Source organism: Colossoma macropomum, unplaced genomic scaffold (genome assembly GCF_904425465.1).
Source record: "Colossoma macropomum unplaced genomic scaffold, Colossoma_macropomum, whole genome shotgun sequence".
NCBI classification, from domain to species: Eukaryota; Metazoa; Chordata; class Actinopteri; order Characiformes; family Serrasalmidae; genus Colossoma; species Colossoma macropomum.
Window position 1 is genome coordinate 13,631,258 of NW_023494792.1, and position 16,800 is coordinate 13,648,057.

The following is a 16,800-nucleotide window of genomic DNA, read 5'->3' on the forward strand; positions in this document are numbered from 1 at the left end:
CTCTCGCCATGCTCAGCCGTCTCCTTTAATTGGGTAAAACAAAGTAATTTGAGCTGAGCACGGGGGGGCATGAGGGGCTAAATGACAGGACAGAAGGTCAACGCTTCTCTCTTACTCCACCAAGCACCATCCACCATCAGGCCCAGCATGCAGCAGAGTTAATATTGAGATCTATTATCCAGCAGCCTTCCACCATCTGCCCCGCACGCACCAAGCAGCTCAGCAACTCCACTGTACAGGCTGCAGGAGAGATGCTTCCATGACACAAATCAGTTACAGTGCATACACACCATGGGTTTTGTGTAGTCTTACACATGAATTTCTATGCAAAGATGGGCAATATGGCAGAAAATATAACATCACAACACTTAAGGGTACTTAAACTGTACACAATATGTACAGAACAGAATAAAATGCAAAACAGGTGCCACATTAAAAAAAGCTACAAAAATCTCTGGGCACATTTTTTTTTCTTAACTATTGCAGATAATTAAACTAGGAAGGAAAGAACAATTGGAAACAAGGACACACAGTGTCACTGATGTGAAACTTATGAAGCACCAAAAGCTATCTGAGTGCTAACAGCACCCCTTTTGGAGAATCCTCAGCCTGCTAAACGTGAGTGAGTGAGTGAGTGAGTGAGTGAGTGGGTGAGTGAGTGAGTGAGTGACAAGCCAAATTCATGAGGTGCTTGGCCTCTAAAAATCAAACAATTGGCAAAATTAAATAAAAAAAAAAACAAATGATGGCATAATGGGCTGATATATCATAAGCTACTTGTTACTATGCACTTTATGCAGTTACTATACACTGGTTGTTGATGTTTACAAGCTGTGTATAATTGGTCTAAATCTATCTGTGTTGTTTAAGTTGTGACAGCCTCTTTTCACAAATTAGTTATATTAGTTAGTCACAAATTAATTTTATTTTGTTGTATATATTCTATGCATGTAAGTTGGAAAGCTTGTCTGGTTTTTTGGGTTAGTTTTTTGTTTTTTTGGTTATGTTTTACATCAATTTACTAGAGTTAAGCAACTGTTACAACCAGCCCGCCATCTGTTACAATTAACCCTGCCTACGGGCTTAGTGGTAACATTTGTATTTGCGCCACTTTCGACTGAACTGAATTGCAGGTGCTGGAGACACTGTTTGTGTTTTTTTTTGGAGCAGCGATTGGTAGGTTGATTATATGAAAATATTCATCTAGTTCAAATATTTTTTTTACTAAATACTAAAATTACTTAGCAAAAACCCTTCTCCAAAAAGCTCAGACAAGTCATAGACCTGGTCCATAATTCTGCTTTACTGAATAATTCAGAAACAGCGAACAAGAACAAAGGGAAACTGTCACTCAGGCTCAGGCTAGCAAGCAGCTCTCACTGCTAGCTGGCTAGGCTACTCTGTTTACCTCAGCACACAGCCCTGCCCATCAGAATAAGAGTCACAACAAAAGAATAAATAACTGCTACTGAGCAGAGTAACTCAACTAAACATTTAAACAAATACAAAGTAAACAAATTTTGAGGTATCGAAAATCATCGGATGTTAGCTAAAAGGATCGACGTAGAATCATATTGTGATGATTTCGCTGCTGTTGAAACAAAGTCTTGTACCTCCAAAATGATAACTTTGCAGGAGAAGGAAAAATATTACTTTACTTTTAATGTAAGTCAATGGAACCAGACTTGGGTTGTTTCTTTTGGTCCATTCATCATGAAATTTACACACAATGTAAAGGGAAACAGGCACTTTCAAATGATGTCAATAACCAAAAAACGACAAAAATTGATATACAAGGTTTTGTTCCGACAGCAGCAATTTACACCCAGAAAAGAGCACTGTGACATAATTTCATCACACTGTCCACCTTTATGTCTACTTGCAAATTGTCTCTGAAGTTTTGTTGAAACTGCAGAAATCATAAGCTTAAAAATTTAGCACTGAATATACACATTCTATATTGTGAATCGTTTTTTTTTTCATCTGAGACAGAGAGAGCCTCGCTGTCCAATACTCCAAGGTTGTGCGTCTTGTCGTATACAATAGGTGAGAAGAGCTATTTGCAGCGAAAAGGCAATTGAGTGGTTTTCAAGGAACCTTTTCCAGGAGTGCTCAGCATGAGGGTCAGCACGAGCTTACTGGATCTTTTAGGGAGGTCAAGCTGCTGTGTCGTCAAACTGTGAAGATTACACCACCGTGAGATAACCAGCGCAGCACCTGAGGTGCACCCCACAAACACACCTCTTAAACGCACACACACACACACAAGCCTCCACTATTTCCACATTCCACAAACCTCCGGCCCGCTCTGATGTTTCAACAAACTAGTTGTGGTATTTGAGGGCAGGAGCAGAGTGACTGAGAGGAACTGCTTACAGAACATTACACAGAAGAATACTCTGCATGCCAACATGACCCCTACATATCAGAAATGAGTTTACACTAGACACTTCCATTTTAAGCCATAATATAAAAAACATTCGTTAAATATAAAAATTACATGATGACAGTGAATGTTTCCAATTTAAAATCGACTCATATGTTGTCACTGTAGTAACAAATTTTGGATCTCTGAAATGGTAACTTAATCGATGAAGAGAAAACATTATTACCTTTCATGAACATTCATATACAAGATTGTATTTAAAGTCATTTTACACCTATTGGTCCATCATAAAAATGTAGGGCAGCTGGTGTTTTCAAATAATGTAAACAAGGTTTTAATATGACAGCATGAATATATTGTACTAATTTTTGATTAATATAATATTCTCTGTGATTAATATGACTGAAGTAACATGAACTGTGAGAAGGCCTGCATGTACATCTTTGTGTATATGTGCTGAAACACAATCCCCAATTCATTTTGTTGTTCTGTTATACAAATGACCGCGCATGACTGTGTGGGTTTTCTCCCAGGTACAGCTGACGTTCGAATCAGGAGATGTACAGTGCTGGAGGCTATGTTGGCAGAGTCTTCCTGGGAATAATCTTTTAATGTGCCCCTGCATTTGCATCGAGTGGGGGAACTGCTTACCTACAGCAGGGTGTACAGCAGGGCTCAATGCTTGGTCCAGTGCCTTTAGGGCACTATCTGTTGTTATCTATTTGAGTCAGGACACCAGTATCAGTATAATCCTGTCCACGCTCTCCCACATGGACCCAACCGACTATGCTAAAATACATGCTTTGGCAGTGTTGACCAGCATTGTGGCTTTTATGTCCAACCGTGCTTATTTGTCAGTTATTTATGTTGTACAGTTTGGATTTCTTGCCAAGCTGGTCCTGCGGTCTGAACTTGGGAAACATGTAACTGGAACCCGCTGTAAATGTGACAGACTTATTTGATCAGCATCAAAGCTCGAGCTGTTGGCAAACAGAGCTAATTGACATTTTCACTTTTTCATGTCAGTCCGATTAATGTTGCAATTGCTGTGTATTGTTTTGTGCACAAGACTGTGCTGCATAAATGGGCCCAATTGATTTTGTTTTTGCAACATAAAAGTTTGCAATTATGTAAACCAATATTTCCTTCATTAGCGAGGCCACTGTGCAGTATATTTCAGTACAAAAACTGGTTAATCAATCCTAGATACAGCTGTATCTACTATGACTCATTTGTTTATTGCAAGATAGAGATGAGGATATGAAATCACCATTATATGCACTGTTACATCACTAATAAACCACTACAGGTGTGCAAAACAGATGTGAGGATAACATCTCAACACTGAAAAACTGCTGCAGTAACAGCCTCTACTCTTCTGGGAAGGCTTTAGTTGTTTGAACATTGCTGTAAGGATTTGACTGCTTTCAACTGCAAGAGCGTTAGTGATTCTGGATGATAAACGTCACTGCAACTCATCCCAAGGGTACTGGATGGAGCCCTATCACCGCAGAGAATGCAGTTCTACTACTCTGCGGCCTGACAATAGGGGTCTTTATACCCTCTAGCTGACGCTTGGCATTGGACATGGTGACCTTGGGCTCATGTGCTGCTGATCCAGAGTGTACCATTCTATTGGCAACTGTTTCTATGCAGGTTTTAAAAGCTGTGTGTTCAATTCAATGCCGGTGTCAGTAATCGGTGCAACTCAAAGCAGCTGATTAGCTGATTCACTAATTAGAAGGAGTGTCATGACACTATCGGACATACAGTGCACTTCAGCTCTCTCCAGAAATAAATATTGTATCTTTCATGGATAAGACCCGAATGTTGTGCTCAGAAAGGTGTTCTTATTTGCTTTCTGTTCACAACATGGAATGTGCATAGAGCACACAGGCACAGGCATACAGTGATGATCATTAGGCCTTAGGCCACTAGGAGGCAGAGAGAGAGAGAAGGAAGGAGAGGGAGAAGGAGAGAGAGAGAGACCATGTTGACACCTCACTGGCCCTGTTAATCTGATCTTTGAGTGATGGCTGCGAGTTTGAAAGGCACTTTGTCCAATTAGAACTGTGCAGCAAATTTCCACCTGGCCCTGACAGAGATGAAGTGGCTCTTTGAGAAGATCTAGTGGCATCTAGCCAGGTAAGAGAGAAGCCCACAACAGAGCTTCTGATCCAACCGGCAATTAATGAGCCTCCCAAGCATCCCCCTAAATGCAAATTGACATGATAATGAGTATTCTCTCTATCAATTAATGGCAAGGACTGTCATTTACCTCTGTGTACGTTTTAAAGGAGTACACACTTTGGACAAACTGCCACCTACGGCACATACTGGTCAATCAATGTCATTCAGGACGAAGTTAGAGAGCTGCGCACAGCAAATGTACTCCCATTGATACGAATGACAGATGTACTCAATAAATGGCCTGGCACATCATAATTTCAGAGCCCCCACCTTCTCTAAAGTGCTCCTGCACTCTAGACTGGAGGTATAATTTTAACCATATGAATGGGAAAAGTCAGGCTACTTCCACTTATTCCCTCAACTTCTCAGCGGAGGGCCATTACGCTACCAGAGTGTTCGGTACAAATCACAGTGCTCAGCCTCACGGCACAAAGCATACAGTCGAACATTTCTTTACCAAATTCAGGTTCATTTCTGAAACCGATCTGAAATGACACCCAATAAAATAAGAGTCAGGAAACTGCAGGATTGCTTAATAAAGTTCATGAGATTCATTAACAGGCACTGAACCTCAGATAATGATTTGACAGACAAATTCACTCGTGCCCTCGAGTTGATTCCTATCAAGCTTATTCAAATTTCATTTCAACTTGTACAGATCAAAATAAACACCCCATAAGCCGACACAAGCGTTTCAGAAGCTATAGTATTTGAAAATGATGACTTTCGCTGCATTTTCTCAATACATAAAATACACATTTTACGTTCTTTTTGCACAATACATTGCAAGAACGTGTAACTTTTGCACAGCTAATTTTATGATAATTTCAATGGCCTCCTGGAGGAATGATTCAATCTTCTAAACCCACGAACATTAACTTCCTATTACTGCATGTCTATTTCTGTCTGTCACGTAAAAATAGGGTTTTAATAACCTGACACGGGGTTAATTATTGCATCCCGGCCGCTACATTATGAAAATAAAGTGGTAAAACACTGATAGATAAGGCAGATAAACTTTTTTGCCTAGAAATGTGGACATGATTGGTGTGGCAAACATGGCAGAGAGGGTCTTCCTCTCCGTCACTGCCAACCCCCTGGATCGATCTTCTAACAGAGGATTAGAGGCTTATATCACTGCCATGTCATTTTCATTCCATTCCTATCCATCCACATATGCAGCCATTAACTGTCCATTAGACAAAAGAGAAATTTCAGTTTCAGTTTCTAACAGATCACTTGGTCGGGGTGGGGGGTGGAGGGGTGACACTGGTTAATCAGCATGGTAGCAGCAATGAAGAAGGGCTATTAATAATTTGTAATACCAGCTCGTCAGGTGATTTGAATAAAAGTTTTATGTTAGTAGCCTGAGGTGTGGTTTCTCGTATTACTACGTTACAGCTCCATTTGGTCATTAGATCATTAGACAAATGCCTCTAGTATCAACAACACATCAAGACAAAGCTTATTTGTTTGTATATTTTGACCACATAGAAAGGCTATAATAGTTTACAGCAATTTCTCTAACTGGGTATTACAGGCTTTCAAGTGGGAAAAGGTATCCCCAGTTTGCTTTATCAATGACTTTATCTCTGATTACTGTTATACCATACTGAAAGCAGTCATATATACACTATTATTATAATTATTAGTTTAATTATAGGAGTAAGCTATTATATGGGATGAAAAATTATAGTATTTGAACTTGTATTTGTTTCATCACAATTCAATAAAATTGGATATAATTATATATTAGAAGTGCACAACAGAAACAACACAACCTGTGTTCCTCTATAAAACACAAAAATAAACTCTCCACTCATTCTAAATGATATAATTAACTCAATAATGCTTTTTAATATATTTTCCCACAGCATGTAGTTGTAATGAGGCACAGTGTGAACGTAACAGTAATATTGCATGCAAAACCATACGTTGCCTCACAGAATTACACTGAAGGTCAACAAGGATACAAAGCCCTAGGACAAACCCTGCCTCCATCCCCTTGCAAGGACCATAAGATATTTAAATAAGAATGAACTAATGGATTCCCATCCAGTGCGATTCAACATGATTAATACTTAGGGGTATTGTTTAACCACTGTGGTCCACTACACCACTGTAATTGGTGAAAAGCGCAGGAGAAAGGGGGCTCCAATATTAATAATTAGTTTGGTTAAATCATCATAGGAGAAAGAAATGTGTCCGAGCTCAGAAGATTTTAATCAAAGACTCAAGATAGCAGCTGATTGTAATCTGCAGTCCGAAGTCACCATGGGCGTTTGAAGAATACGACATGCCTGTGTGTGAAACTAATTTGATTAAGAGTCTGCTGTACCATACCTGAAGGGACGAGATCTGAGTCTCTTACTTTATATCATTTATGGGATCATGTCGTGCTTGTTAATCAAATAGGAATGATCAAATGTAAAAGAGAGGCTGTAATCAGCCAAACTTCTATTTGTTAAGGGGGGCTGAAATTCATTTAATGAGAGAAGAGTCAAGCACCTACTTAACATTGGCAAAGCACGCATTAACACAGGTCAAATCATTTTATTACTTAACCAACTGAATAAATGGAAATGATATGCATCTGATTTGGAGAGACAGGCTGAGAATTAAATTAGATACAAGAAGCATGGATGTTGCTGTTTTTGCTAAAACAGTAATCCAATCATGCAAATATAGAGTCTATATCAGGCAGCACGACTGAAACGATCTCTCCATATAGAGAGAGAAACACAACAGGTCTCCAGAGACAAAGGAAACATCGAGTCAAGTCCAGGAAATGGCCAAGATTTTCATGTTCCTTCTGTGTTTCCAAATGTGTTTTTGTGAGCACGGTGAACACACCTTGTAAAAGAACATTTTACATTTTAAGATGAAAAGCAGACAACATTTCACAACCCCTGGCCAATGGAAACAAACCATTACTTTCAGGCTGACACTGTGTTCTGCATGAGGCTCTGGGAATTGCTTTAAGAGTATTCTAAGACCAGTTTCCCCCCAGCAAAACCGTAATTTTAACCAGAAAAAAAGAACAATACAAAGCTGAGGTTGGTTCAGTTCAAAACCGAGCTTGCATTTGTGCCACCACACCCACATGGTGTATTAAAACAGCAAGTGGCATTGACACTTTCTGCTTAACTTTTCATTTTCTGACCACACATTCATCAGAAATGCAGGGTGAACGGCTCTGCCTGCTGAAACTATTCATTCTGAAGTCGCTGAGGAGAATAACAGTGTTTAAGGGACTCCAGGGGAGCGCTGTTCAAATACCACAGATTTTGCGCCATTACTTCTCGCTGTTTTAAAAATAAAGCACACGTGCAAAGCAAGCAATGTCAAGAAAATGCAAGCAAGCAATCCTAGCTTCAGTGTGCACCTCTTGTTGGACAAGTCCCACAAATGAAGTGATCAGATTTCACTCTGGGTTCAAAGCACCTGAAATGCACACCCACAGCTAAACTGTCACTGATAGTGGGATGAATTTGATTTTGGTGCCTTTGTGCTTCAGCTTACTGGAAGCTCTATGTGTTTGAGCTTTTGAGTAAAAAGAAAAGTTGGTTTTAAGGTAACATCCTGCAGTCAGCTCCAGCGCTTGTGTGAGTTGTTAAATGTCCTGTTGGCCCTGGAAATTCCATCAAGCAATCCTTTAGACAAACTCATCACCTACCTTCTCCCTCAAGACCCCTCAGGAGAGGCCTATTTCACAGCCATGCTCCTCAGCGCCATGCCTTCCATTAGGCCACAGGCCTAGCTGGGTCACGGCAGACGCACAACAGTAAATTTAGACTCTTTTAAAGCACTCCCATAATGCATATGGAGTACATTCATTCATTACTATTTAAACTGTCTATCTCAGATATTAACTTCTGTAAATGGGACATAGATCTGAGAGGTGCCCTGTCGCTGGAGAGCTCGCATCAAAATCTGGTGCCTGTCACCAGCTGAGGGGCCCGTTTGCCAGCCCCAGTTGCGCCACTAGTGGCTTGCACTCCAAAATAAGCAGTCCCAGCAGGGTGCAACTTTCAAATATAGTTCAAAGAGGCTAAACTTTGCCTAATCTGGACACCATAGCATTAATCATATATTGATAAATGATCTTAGAAATGTAGGGCCTGATTCTTACATCCGCTAAACTTTATTCCCAATATAGCATAAATCACAAAGTTTGAGACATTCAAGAAATTTCAGATCATGTTTTGACACTCGCAGACAGCATACAACTAACTAAGACTGAAGCCACTTCTGTAGACCCACTTTCCTGAAAGTACATGTGCAGTAACATGGCAAATCCTTGCTGTGCACAATCACTGTATGGAAGTATTTCCTGAAATTTCTAGCAGGGACATCTTGCTGTTAATTCTGTTAAGCTATAAACCACAGATAGTGGGAAAAACATGAGAGATGGCAGGTATAACTGTTTCTTTACCATGTGAAAGAGCAGCCCTGAGACATAAATACAGAAATATCTCTTGCCAAAAATTCATAGCTCAGGTTGGAAATGACATGGAGCCTCAGAGTAAGCTGTAAAAAAAAGGAGGCGGGGGCGTTGGGGTATGCATGAAATGAACCAATGATATCAGAGACATACTGGGCCATGAACTTTTAGAAAAACAGTTAGGGTCTGAGGGCAAGCCTAAATCAACACAGCACAAATGCATTTACCTAGAAAGGAAAAAATTCAGAATGGGCATATATTGCTGTGTGCCCTATTTCTTACTTCACAGCTGTACAGTACATCATATTCTGCAAAGCTATAAATATGATATAACATACTGTCTACCAAAACATTTAACAGACCAATACATCACTCTTTTTATGCACCATAGAACTAGCTCCTGGTTGTATGGAAACTGAACTTGTGCTATCTTATGGATACACTGTAGGCTATCTACAGCACAAAGGTGCAGGGTTTAAAGGTTGTGTAATAGGTGACTTTACATTCTCAAGTGGACTTTGAATCATGCTTTAGTAACGATTTCATGTTAAAGGGGCCAGGAAGTTTTCTGGCCTGCTTTGACACATTGACCGTTCAATGAAGCCGTCGCATGTTTGACTAGCGCAGACCACACTGGTTGTAGTTACTTTTAAATCAATATCACAAAATCTGAATCCTCTTATAAAGCATTCCTCTGGATTTGAACTAATTCTACCATTAATATTTTTACAGAGCACATGTCTTCCTGAGCATTGCTTATGCAGTGATCCCAATGGGATTTCCAGTTGGGCCTGACAGATTATTGTATTGGTTAGCTGATAATATCAGCGATATTGAAGTCTCATGGATTTATTTATTATAAATGTCCACCAATAAAGCACTTGACTTATGTAATGGTTTGTGCACATGCGCTAGTCTTTATAGACACTTCTAAACTAGGAATGCACAATGATATTACAATCATATTGGCATCGGCAGGTACTTGCTTAAAAAATATATTTAGCAACATTCCACAGAAGTTTAGATTTGACTGATATTTCAAACCAATTTTGGTGATGTATTTATTTTACTTCAAAAGAGCAGAATGTTTAGGCAAGCCTGGGCTACTGTGCTAAAATATCTGCATTCATTTGACTTCACGGGTAACCCTACAGAAATAAATGCTGCATTTCCCTGTAATGCCAATCCAGGTAGATTTAGTCTCAAATGTTTATATATTGGCATTGGCATTAGCATAAATGTATGTGAAAAATATAGGATATTGGCATCAGCCTGCAATTCTTGTATTAGTATATTCATATAATTAACTACGGATAACATTACTTTTCTATAACTAGAAATAACAGAAAATTAAAAAATGTGTCAATTTACAGAAATTATCTGTATTTCCCTGAATTTGTTGTCCCTTAAAAATGGTATTGACAAAATTTTCATCTCACTCTTGTCCTACTTCCCAGGATATGGCTCTCATTGCTGGCTGGCCTGAGAGTCCTGCTTGGCTTTGTGCAGCACTAATACAAGTTACCCTTTACCTCTGATCTAAAACCAGGTTTGTGGTGACGCTAATAAAGCATACAATTAAGACTTGGGTCAGAAGAGCTGGTCCTACATCAGCTCAGAAGGGCGACTTCCACCGTCCCCTGTTCAGGCACACGGGGAAAACCTAATCCCTGGTATTTGAGAATGTCACAGGCTTTTCGAAACAGGGCTGTCAGATAGACTAGCATGAACAGCGTGCCAGCTCCAGGCTTTTGGAAGGCTTTTGTGCAGAAACCTTGTTTAGAGACCTCCGCTCCCTTACGCCCCATCCGTCTTCTGTCAGCGCTGGGTAAACACGGGCCGCCACTCCTGCCCACAGCGCTCCGAGTAAAATAGCACTGGCTGTGGTGGTGAGAGTCCACTTTAAGCAGCCAGACACTGGAGCCCGTAACACTCTGGGTTTCTTCCTGCAGAACATCTATGACCGGCCAACAAAAACAACAGCTCCAGCCAGACTACTATGTTAAGAGGGGTCTGGTGTTTTTATGTGTACATAGCTACATGGTGGCATCTGGCCAGGATCAAGCATGGTGCTGGTTATAAAAAGGTGGAGAAATGTGGATGTTTATCGTATGCTACTGAAGCAACTTAGATGATTTTTCAAGAAAGCGCTGGCATTACAGGATAATATCTATTGGGCTAATTACAGGGTTCATATCAGAGGGCACAGCTTGGTTCCCTATCTCCCCTGCTGGGGAGAGTCAATCAGCACACCACCAGGTGACAGATTTCACCATGGCACAGTAACACTGTGAAAGAGGGAGCAAAATATTGTTGTCTGACATGCCAACTAATAAGTAATTATAGTCTAGGCCTTCACAGATGGCAGACCCCACAGTGGTGCCACTGTATTCCACATGCAGTAAAAATAAGCCTACTCTCCCATCAGTGTGGACAAACACAAGTCAGAACAAGCATCACCCAAGCCTCAGAGACTTGACATGCACATGGCTGATTGATTTAAATACCTTTTGTTGTGACGTTAGGAACACTAACACACATACCGAGATTAGAGATGTAACCCTGTACAGGAGTATCTGATAGTTTAGGAGTGAAGACATGAGTCTCATGAATGGGGATTGTTGGAATTAACAGGTGTTCCTCTCTCCCACTGCTAAGAAACATACTAAAATACTGCAGACTCTGGCTGAGGCCTTGTTTTCGGTTTTCTCACTTCCTTAGCCATTTTTGTTTGTTCTGTTTTTTTTACAGCCAATTTCACTTACTTTCCAACACTAATCTCCTCTCATACTGGCAAGACAGAAGGACAGGACAGCACTAGCTATTCAATATACTGAGGTTGTGGGCATCTAACTTATCAGTATCTAACTCAGTAAAGAACGCAACATGCCCCTATCATTCAATCCTTCCCATGCTGCCAGTTGCATTCCTCCATGGAACATGGCACATCTCAGATTCGATCTGTTTCATAGACTGTACTGTTGTGCCTTAAAGAAGACACTCAAACACTGAGAAGAGTGCATGGCTGTTGAAGGGAATGCAGTTTTAATCACACAAAAGTAAAAGTTGCCATTAGCTATTTGTAAATGACTGCAATTACTGGCAATAACCATAATGGCAATAATCAGCATGACATTAGAACTTGAATACTGCAATTATGAGATGGCATAAAGTAGGCTGGACATAGCTATTGTTTCCAACCTGCAGTGTAAACCTGATATTTATTTTCTTCAACATCTACAATGACAGAAATAGGCATGAAAATAACAGTCAACATCCACAGTTTCCTTTTACTGTGCATATCTGGGCCAGCCATGCTGGACAATGCATATGCAATATTTATAACCTTATACTCTCAAGAACAAAATGAGGGGGTGTAACACAATTAGCATTGCAACAACAATGCTGAGTAGAAGGCTCTGAATGGAACCAGCCGGATCTAAGCCTTTGGAAGAACTACTACATAAGTGACCTTAGATCAGCAATGAAATCAGCCTGCTACAACTTCTGAACGGAAAAGGATCAAGACCTTCATTACCCCCACAGCTCCACAGCTGTACATAGAGTCAGAGTATTCCTTAGTATTAATCACACCATTAATATTGATTATTTCCAAACTTCCCCCTCTAGAGCTGGAGGATGCTGCGCTACGATAATGATACCTTCTCACTAATGATTTCAGCAGACCCACAAGCCTGCCTCTCCGCACCCTCTGATATCTTACAAGAAACTCTGCTGAAGTAAGCCTTTAATACTTCACGAGTGTGGCTGCTCTGGGTTAAAAATGAGTCAGATGCCAGCATCCAAAGAGGTACAAAATGAAAGCCAACAAAGAAAAACTGAAAATGAGTTCCTTTGTGGAAGTAATATTTCTAAAAAAAAAATCTAATAATAATAATAATAATAATAATAATAATATAAACTAAGATGAATATTATGCAAAGGCCTGGGTGGATCCTGTTTAAAAATACCAATTGAGAATTTGTTGCTCAGTATTTTCTTCCCCCATCTGTTGGTTTCTGTGGATAAACTTAAGAGCAGTGTCTGAACTACGCACTGTAATTAGGGAATTCTTCACATGTTTGAAACAAAACGCTAAGCCACACTGCCTGATTGTTGGGGTTTTTCTGTGAACTCATTTTGGCTGCCATGAAATCAATTTATACCATGACATAAATAGCTGCATGTATACTGCATACATATAAGTCCAACCATGTACTACAACTTTCACTCGCAATATTATATATTCAGTCAGTGCAAATGAGCCATTGCATTACAGCTCAAATAATAGCAAGACGCAAAAGGTTCCAAGGCAAGCATTGATGTAGAAAACAATATTCAAACAGCACTTGTGACAATAAAAGTTCCCGTACACTTTGCTCACTATTTTACTATTATCACAACTTTTGTAAGGGTATTTCCTTGTAGTACACGTTTGAAGATCAAAGCAAATGAGCTTGTTTAAAATGAAATCTGATCGATCTTTGTTCTTACAGAACCCTCAGCTTCGTTACTATGAGATGGTGACACAGAATATGCTAGGAGTGCACAGTGTGACCACTCTGGCAAACTGAAGTAAAACCAAGCGGATAATTATTAGAAGGGACAAGCACTTGCTTATGAAACAGGTTCAGAAATAGTTTGTATAAAATGATGCAATTTTAAACATGCATACAAATTGTAGAAAGAAAAAGAACCTACACTTATCTCTAGTCTTCATCATTCAGAACTTCTCATGCCATTGATTGCATAACTTCCAATACTGAATCATGCAGAAGTTACAAGAAAGTGGTAATAAACATTGCTGGCATTGAACATATATATTTGAAAATATATATTTGGACGGGTGTATCTGAGGGCTACTGAGCACCTGCTACATGTACGTTCAAGAATAAGCAAAGCCAGTCTGCACTTTTTTTTGCCGGTGACATGATCGCAGTTACAGTGAAATACAAACTCACTCTCTGCTGTTTTTATTTAAAGTTACTGGAAGTGTGAGAAGGTGATATAAAAATGATAAATGATGTGAATGTTGGCAATTATAATATTTTTATTGAGATTGCTTGCCCTGGATGTAGCTGTAGTGCTGCATAAGTTGTGAAAGGCCTTGTATTATCTGTGCTATCACTTTATCTCAGATTTGATAAAGTGCTATTAAACACCTGTGTCTGTGTTAGTCACGTCTGAGTTGCTGAAGTCTAAGAAAACTGGAGGGAATGTGAAACAATCCTGAGTAGGGCTTTCCCAAGTGAACATTTTGTCTCTCTCTCTCTCTTTCTCTCTTTCTTTCTTTCCCTCTCTCTCTCGCCCATTCACAAGGTTACATAACAGAGCTAAGGCGTTCTTTTTCCTGCCTTTCCCTTCCAGATGCACTTTAGTCCTTTGCAGTAAAGGGTGGAGATGAATATAGGTCAGCGGGTTAGGAGTGTCTCGTGGCCAGACTTTTTCATTAAAGAAAAAAGGGGGTCTGACTCAAATCAGCCTAAAATAAAGGTTTAAGCGGGTGAAATGCCGTCATATACCTCCTTCAGTCTGCTATTACATAACCAGGCTGAACTCGGAAATTAAGCGAGTCACAAAGTGAAACAGTCGTGCTCTTTCAGCGCTCGTAGAAAGTGGAAAAGGTGGGAAAAGAGAGGCTTAAATGTCGACGTTGCGGCACAAAAGAATGTGTTTAGTGTTTAGAAAACTTCTCGAGCGCGCGCGCGAGCTGAATGATCTCCCTCTCGCTCTCTGGAGCGCGCGCTCCTCTGTTTATGGCAAAACTTGTTACATAACCAGCTTACATTCCACCTTCACCATATCAGCGGCTAAATTTACCCTCGCGCCGCCGGTCTAACGTGGACCTAGCGGACGCGGTGAGCGCGGGGTCGACCTACAGCGAGCCCCACCGGCCCCCAAAACTTTTAGCCCCCCTTACTTTTCTGTTCTTCTTTCTTTTTCTGCCTCTTAGTGAAATCACGCTAAGGCGCAGATCCATTTTCCGCCGAACTTGGACGAGCGGAGCTGAATGGAGGCTGCCGAGGGGGAGTGGCTTAAACGAGCCTCTACTGTCTCTACTGTAAAACACAAGCGGCTCCTCACAGCGCTGGGCTCGGCGGTGCCCCTCATTATGATGACCGCGCGGCGGTTACGGTCCCCTCATAGCCGCGTTCAACATCTGTTCCGTCTCCACACGCGCGTTAGCGACTCCGCGCAGCGCACGAGCTGGAGCGGAGCGGGCAGAGAGAGAGAGACAGTGATAAAGACAGAAAGAGAGAGAGAGAGCGCGTGCACCGACACGCAAGGCTCACTGACAGCTAACGTGGAAAACACACACAGCCGTACTCTCACACACACTCACTCACTTACACTCACGCCGTGGGACGTGGAAGTATGTTTGAACACACGGTCCATGAAAACAGCTGTGAAACTGCTGAAAATGTGTCATTATAGCGACTCAAGCGGCGGAGAAAAGTGCTCAGTGAAGTTGGATTCCAGAAAAGAAAATCAGCGTTTCGCCAGTCAAATCAATGGCCTTTAATTGCGGCCACATACCTAAAAATATGCCGCTTTTGAGCCGGATTTGCTGGCCGCACTGATCTGCTTCTGTAACGGCTGGCTGTTTGTGTAATTTTAATCTGAGGAGCCGCTGCTGCCTGGCGCTGTCATAGCCAGCCACAATGCTAAGATCCGCCTGCCTGCCTGTCAGTCGCGGTTATGCGAGCAGCGGCAGCAGCAGCCCAACTCCACACTGTTACAATGAAACGTGTTATAAACGGCCAGAGAAGCTAAAGAAATGCGGGCTCTCGGTTTCAGAGCCACAATAAAAAACGCCTCAGATCTCCATTCCACGCACAGCTCCACCGATCTGAGTTGATCCTGCCACGGATTCACTTTGAAGTTTGCTGCATCAGTGTTCAGGCAGATCAATAGCTCGCCGCTGACACTAAACTCAGTGGCCTCTTACCTCTGTTGGTGCTGGAGCAGCTCTGTCTCCTGACCGGGGCTTGGTGCTCAGCTTTGCGGAGAGTCTCCAGGTTTACCGGGGTTTCCCTGACCGGGGTAGCCGACTCTGAGGCGCTGTTGCCCGGGTCGCTTGTTGGATCTGGAGGGGACTCCATGTTGTATCTCGGGGTTTTTTTGGCGTCTTTTCTCTCTCTTCTCTCCTCTTCTGTCTTCTAGCGGACCACGAGGCGTCGCGACGAGATTTTTTCGAGCTAAGAAGACTTCGCCTGGCCGTGTAAATTTAGAGCAGAACTAAGAAATGTTCAAAAAACGCGAGTGTAGCCAGAGGTGGGTGTGTGGGTCTGATTGTCCACTGGCAGCGCTAGAGAGAGCTCGAGTCAGACGACTGAGAAAGGGAGAGGTTGTCAATAGTCGATGAATGGATGTGAGCGGTGGAGGAGCCCTCTCACACTGAGCAATGCCTCTTTCATGTCCTCTTATTATGTTTCACAGATATGTCGACATGTTCGCCGGGTCTCAGACTGTCGATGCGCTGGAACAAACGCACGCAGCAGGGCAGAAACAGCAGAATGATCACAAGGAGATGTGCTCGATCTCGGCTATGGCAGCTTCTCATCACTATTATTATTTTTAACTTTACTGAATTATGAGCCTAAACACGGGCTGATGATCAGACAGCAATATTGTGAGAAAATGAGATGTACCGATGCTCATAAAGGCAACATATGTACTGCGTTAGTGAACATTAACATCAAACACCATATAATGTGAATTTAGGCTCGATCTTGGCAATGGCAGCTTCTCATCACTGTTTTTTTTCCTCAACTTGACT

At 41.4% G+C, this 16,800-nt stretch overlaps 1 protein-coding gene across 1 annotated transcript in view; it reads right to left on the reverse strand.

The window, feature by feature from the left end:
* roraa (RAR-related orphan receptor A, paralog a) overlaps window positions 1-16,418 on the reverse strand; it is a 296,333-nt gene extending 279,915 nt beyond the window's left edge. The window contains exon 1 of the mRNA XM_036576078.1: window positions 15,970-16,418. Coding sequence (XP_036431971.1) covers window positions 15,970-16,123 — 154 coding nt within the window. The 5' untranslated portion in view covers window positions 16,124-16,418. The remainder of the gene's footprint in view (window positions 1-15,969) is intronic.
* Window positions 16,419-16,800: the final 382 nt, after the last annotated feature.